The sequence below is a fragment of the Cajanus cajan genome, chromosome 7 (assembly GCF_000230855.2).
Source record: "Cajanus cajan strain Asha chromosome 7, NIPB_CcT2T_4, whole genome shotgun sequence".
Classification (NCBI taxonomy): domain Eukaryota; kingdom Viridiplantae; phylum Streptophyta; class Magnoliopsida; order Fabales; family Fabaceae; genus Cajanus; species Cajanus cajan.
Window position 1 is genome coordinate 32,280,476 of NC_138523.1, and position 5,550 is coordinate 32,286,025.

The 5,550-nt window shown below is 37.5% G+C and overlaps 2 protein-coding genes across 2 annotated transcripts; both read right to left on the reverse strand.

Moving 5' to 3' along the window:
* Positions 1-721: 721 nt before the first annotated feature.
* LOC145950128 (uncharacterized) lies at positions 722-1,700 on the reverse strand. Its single transcript, XM_083061084.1, has 3 exons — positions 1,381-1,700; positions 1,046-1,308; positions 722-972 (listed from the first exon to the last, which is right to left on the reverse strand). Exons 1-3 carry the CDS (start codon positions 1,402-1,404, stop codon positions 792-794), a joined length of 468 nt encoding a protein of 155 aa, XP_082917210.1. The 5' UTR covers positions 1,405-1,700; the 3' UTR covers positions 722-791.
* A 152-nt stretch (positions 1,701-1,852) lies between these two features.
* Positions 1,853-2,974, reverse strand: LOC145950127 (uncharacterized). Its single transcript, XM_083061083.1, has 2 exons — positions 2,702-2,974; positions 1,853-2,628 (listed from the first exon to the last, which is right to left on the reverse strand). Exons 1-2 carry the CDS (start codon positions 2,957-2,959, stop codon positions 2,413-2,415), a joined length of 474 nt encoding a protein of 157 aa, XP_082917209.1. The 5' UTR covers positions 2,960-2,974; the 3' UTR covers positions 1,853-2,412.
* Between the last annotated feature and the right edge of the window lie 2,576 nt (positions 2,975-5,550).

The window sequence follows — 5,550 nt, forward strand, 5'->3', positions numbered from 1 at the left end:
AGAAAATAATATATAAATCTTAAAAAACATAAATTATGACAATGTAAATCCTATTATCCTAAAAAAGCTATAAAACATGTTTGTCAATGCTATCTAAATAACTAACTATCAAACTATAAACATAATATCTAACTAACTAAACTTAGAAAAAAAGTTGCCCATTGTACTCTTATCTTGAGCATCTCATCTTCGGGCAATGGAGATGGATCTTGAAAGACCTGAAAGGGTAATTTAAGTGTCATTAATATGCAATGTTAATTATTCTAAAGGTAAATATAGTTAAATAAATTTTGATATGAATTACCTGCGCCCAAGAATCAATAATACCCGCAGAAACTATGGCTTTCATCCAATACATGATGTAATAGCCACATTCAAACGAGTCTTGTTGCTTATTACACTAAAATGAGAAACAAATAACTATTAATTCCAAAGTCAATAAATTTAAATATTATTGACTGTATGAATTAATTTGCTAACCTTAGGGTATATGAAATGCAATGACTTTGATGATCTGGCTCTTCCACTTAATATATTAGCTCCAGACACGATTCTAATTAATTGAAATAAAAATAAATGTTAGCCAATATATATAATTACAGTGTTAAAACATAATAAAAAAATTTAGTTACCCATGTAATTGGCTTTTAATTTCCTGGCTTGGTTTTCGATGAAGTGAACAAAACCACACTACGGTATATTCCTTAGGAATGATTACCATTAACTGCCAATGAGACTTACATTGTATGACAAACAAATTAGTTAAAAAATTACCATGATTAAAAAATCAATTAAAAAACTAACCCGTCAATGTATGGAGCCATGTATATATGTCTTCTTGAGTCACTCATCCATGTTTGCATATATTGTTGGATCTGGACCTGAGTGTTTCCTGATTTTTGGATGGATTGAGGCTCAATAAATCCATATACTTCTGCTTGTGCTTGCTCCACACTCAATTTGTCCATGTACCTAACACAAATAATTATTATAAGTTAAATGTAATTATTGTAAATTTAGACTCATAAAAGAAAATATGACTTACATGGCCCACAACTGTATGACAGATATATTTAACATGGAGTTTCCCCCAACAATCTCTAATGCATCAGGCAGAGATATGTATAGTGGAACATCAGAGCTATCAACTCCAAAAACTCTAATGTCCCACTGCAATTGAATTGGTTGCTTCTTTAATCGTGGTAATTTGATTAGAAGCTTAGATATGGGATCATCCTCAGCTTCTGCGATATTAGCATCATGAACATGAGGTTCTCTCATGACCTCCTTACCACGATCGATAAAATCCTAAAGAAATAATCAAAATTAGTTAAACAATAATAGAATTATAAGAATCTAAAAGAGCAATAATATAATTACCTTTGCCCGTGCTGAAAGCGGCATGACCAAACATTTTGGCCAAGCTAAGAATGTGCCGGTTGCCTGCCCCACTAGTTGAACCTCTGTATTGGGCAAAGGCACTGGAGCAGCAGCATCTTGAACTTGGTCAACCACAACCCGTGTCCAGTCTGGCTGTAGAGGGACACCATGGATGGTTGAGCCACCCTCAAATACTTGGCCAATAGCCACTAACCGTGGGGGGTCATCCTCAACATATAACTCGCACTGGTTTGGTACATCAGTGTGAGCATGTTCCCCTGAGAAATTTGGAGCAGCACAACTCCCTTTAGTGCTGACTCGAACACCATCATGAGCAAATGCAGTCTGTTGCTGAGAACGAGCCAAAAGTTCAAACTTCTCTTCAAACTGTTTTTCAATATTCTTCATTTTCTCTTCAAACTGCATCTCCAATCTCTGCTCCAATTTCTGTATAACCTCTTGACTGCAAGAGTCGACAGTGCTCCTCGATGATCGGCCACCAGAGAAATCTCGGTGGCTCCAAGAACCACCAACACCACACACACGACCTCCGTGCTCTGGCTTTCCTATGGCCGTTGTGAGGATATCATTCCGACCATCGGAAATAAATGAGCCCTAGGTGCTCTGCTCAACTAAATCCTCCTACAACAATAAGGAAGATTAAAAAATCTTATGAATTAAATGAGTTGAAATGAAGAGTCTTAATTTGTATATTTTTACTTACTATTTTATTAGCAACGACCCTTGCAGACTCAGAAGTCATTTGCCCATCTGGTTTTGTCCGGGCTGCTATCCACATCTCATGGCGGGGAGGTGACTCCACACGGTCAGCATCCTCAACCCCTGCTGCCTGTGCCCTAGCCTTCTTCATTTGGTTTTTTTTTCTTTCATATCCCCCTCTTGACAATAGATGGGGTGCATCATTCTTGGCTTGTCGTTCTTGGGCAGCTATTCTTTTAGCCTGCAATAATACAAAAAAAAAATGAGATAAATTAAAATATACCTTAAGTATTTGTGTCAATGTAAAAGTTATCAATAACTAACCTGCCACGAAGGGTCCAATCGAGTGGCACAAAATTGCATCCACTCCTCATCAATGATCTGGTACTTTAGACAGGGAGTCTCATTTTGGCGCTCTCCAAATACATACTCCCGTGTCAAGAAAGTCTTGAAGTCTCTCCACCTGGTGGCAAGGGCAGATAACATCTTCCTCCTCATGCCCTCAGTGTTGGGAATGTCAAAATTTTGCTATGAAAATAACAACAAATAATAAATAATGTATTTAAGTTATATAATATTGAAAGGATGTGAAAGTATATACCTGAATATCCTGCCACATGAGGTTCTTGTCAACCTCCTGAACGTCATCCCATGATGGAATGATAATAGAAACATGTCGTCGAGCTAGGACTCCCAAATAGCTCTTAAACTTGGCAGTATTTGGGCTTGATGCCTTGCCAGAACGAGGATCCACCTCAACCGGTGTCCTCTCCTTGGCAATGCGCCCAGCTGTCAACCCAGACAATCGAGTGACAGATCTACCTTCCCTCCTTCCACTGCCAGACCCAGAATCCTCCATAATCCTGAAAAAATTAAATGTCAATGCCTAAAAAAGTCTCTTCTTTAATGCATCTGGAACGGCCCGTACTGAAACTAGAACGGGACGTTCCAGATCAACAAATTACAACAAAAAAAATTCCAGCAGAACGGGCCGTTCTCCATGCAGAACGACCCGTACTGCTTGTAGAACGGCCCGTTCTGCAAGGAGAACGGCCCGTTCTGCAAGGAGAACGGCCCGTTCTGCAAGGAGAACGGCCCGTCCTGCAAGGAGAACGGCCCGTTCTACAAGGAGAACGGCCCGTTCTGCAAGGAGAACGGCCCGTTCTCCTTGCAGAACGGGCCGTTCCAGAGGAACAAATAGCAAAAAAAAAAACAAATAAATTACGGGGACAACAAACTAACCTCAAACGACCAACGTGCTGACACTTACAAACTTGGATACGTTGAATGTAGCCGTAAACGCAGTGGGAGACTCAAGTAATTCAGAGGATTTCGTATAAACTGTGAGCGCGGGAATGAAAATGGGACTTTGGGGGCAATATAGGAGAACTATTACGTCGGATAAGGCTTCGCCGACGTAAATTTACGTCGGCCTTGGTGGACTCCGACGTAAATTTACGTCGGACGTGGGTGGGATCGACGTAAATTTACGTCGGACTAAAGGGAACCGACGTAAATTTACGTGTGAATAGAGGTACCCGACATAAATTACCTAATTTACGTCGGTCTACGAGAGGTCCGACGTAAATTAGTCTCCACTTATTTACGAAACTACCACCGTGTTTTTACAACATCGGTGTTTGTGGTTTGCGACGTAAATTGGGTGACGTAAATACCCTTTTTTGCACTAGTGCAAGGACTAAAAGGATCTCGGCCAAATCCAAAATAAAATTTCACAAGAAAATTAAAAACAAAAGTCAAACAAGCATAGCTAAGAATTAACAACAAAGCAAGAGCTACACATGACTTCTAGACATGGATTCAAAAAGAAAAAGACTCAAACACACAATAGCCAAAAAAAATTTTCAAATAAGACTCAAAAAAACCAAAATGTTCATAGGCAGAAATTTTCCTAAAAGCATAAGAGATGGAGCATGATTCATGAAAAGCAATTCAAGATAAAATGCACATATGAATCATTTAAGCAAAAACCGAAACTAGATCCATCAATTTTAAGACAAAAAGATAGATCTAGGAAGGAATCAACTCTAAAGTAACATGAACACAAAGATGAACAAGGATGAACACGGATCAAACAATTCAAAAGACAAGAAATAAGAGCTTATCTCTTGAAGACCAAAGCTCTGATACCACTTGATGAGGTTCCACTTGGTGAATCCTTAAAGAACACCTTCTAATCCTTCTCGGTTCCTTGGAAGTATTGCAAGGAAGGAAGCTCCAAGAAGAAGCAATGTGACCTAGACTTGATCAAGCTAAGTCCGGATAGAAGAGAAGCAACCTAGCTCTACAAAGAGAGGAGTTCAAGGAGGGTAGAGGTAGGTTGAGAGAGACTTTTGGAGGGAGAGGTTTCAAATGTAGAAAACTCATTCAATTAATCCAAAAGTATTTACAACTCTCGGCCATCTAGAATTTATAGGCAAAATTAGGTTTAGGTAAACCATGGGTTAGCCTAAGGTTAAGTGAAACCATGGTATGGTTTACTTAACCTTAGGCACCCAAAATTTGAATTCAAAATTCAAATTTTGGAGCCAACCCAGTCACCCACCCATGTGCAATCATTTGGAATGTAGTTTAGCATCCATTTGAGTTGCATTTCGGTCACACCATGTGCATGTGTGCACATGGCCGAAATGCATTCCAAATGCTATGCAAATTACATTCTAATGACTATACACATGCAACCCTAATTTAACCCTAAATTCAAATGACCGTGAAATGAAATTCCTATTCTAAGTGGCCGAAACACAAGGCCTAAAAGAAATACAAGCCCTAAGGCCCAACCTACACTACTCCTACTCTACTTGGGCTTGAATCAAAGCCCAACTAAAAAGTGTAATGGGCTTTCCTTGAGCTTGGGCCCACTCCTCTTGGATCCTCTTTGCCATAGCCCTAGTAGTTGGGCCCTTGGCCCATGGGCCTCCTCCATCAGGCATGATGTCAAACAGGGACGGATCTACATTCTACATAGTGGGGGCACTTGCCCCCACTTCTATTTAACACATATATAATTTTTTTTCTAAAAAAATAATATATTTTAAAAAAATAAAAATTATATTATAATAAAATACATACATATATATATATATATATATATATATATATATATATATATATGTTTAAATTATCATATGTATAAAATATACATTTGAAGAAGATGTTTATTTATTTAATATCTGTCAAACTTTTGAAGGAGATTAGTTCTCTTATATAATAAAGAATACTCTTTAATAACGAATCAATTTTTTAAAAAGTTAAATTATAATATATATATATATATATATATATCTTAATACTCACATATATAATGTAATATATTAAAAAAATTAATTTTTTATAAAATAAGATTTGTAGTATGCATGTTTACCTTTTGTGTTTTCTATTTATTGTATACGTTGATTAAAAAAATCAAAATAAAAAAAATCAAAAGAT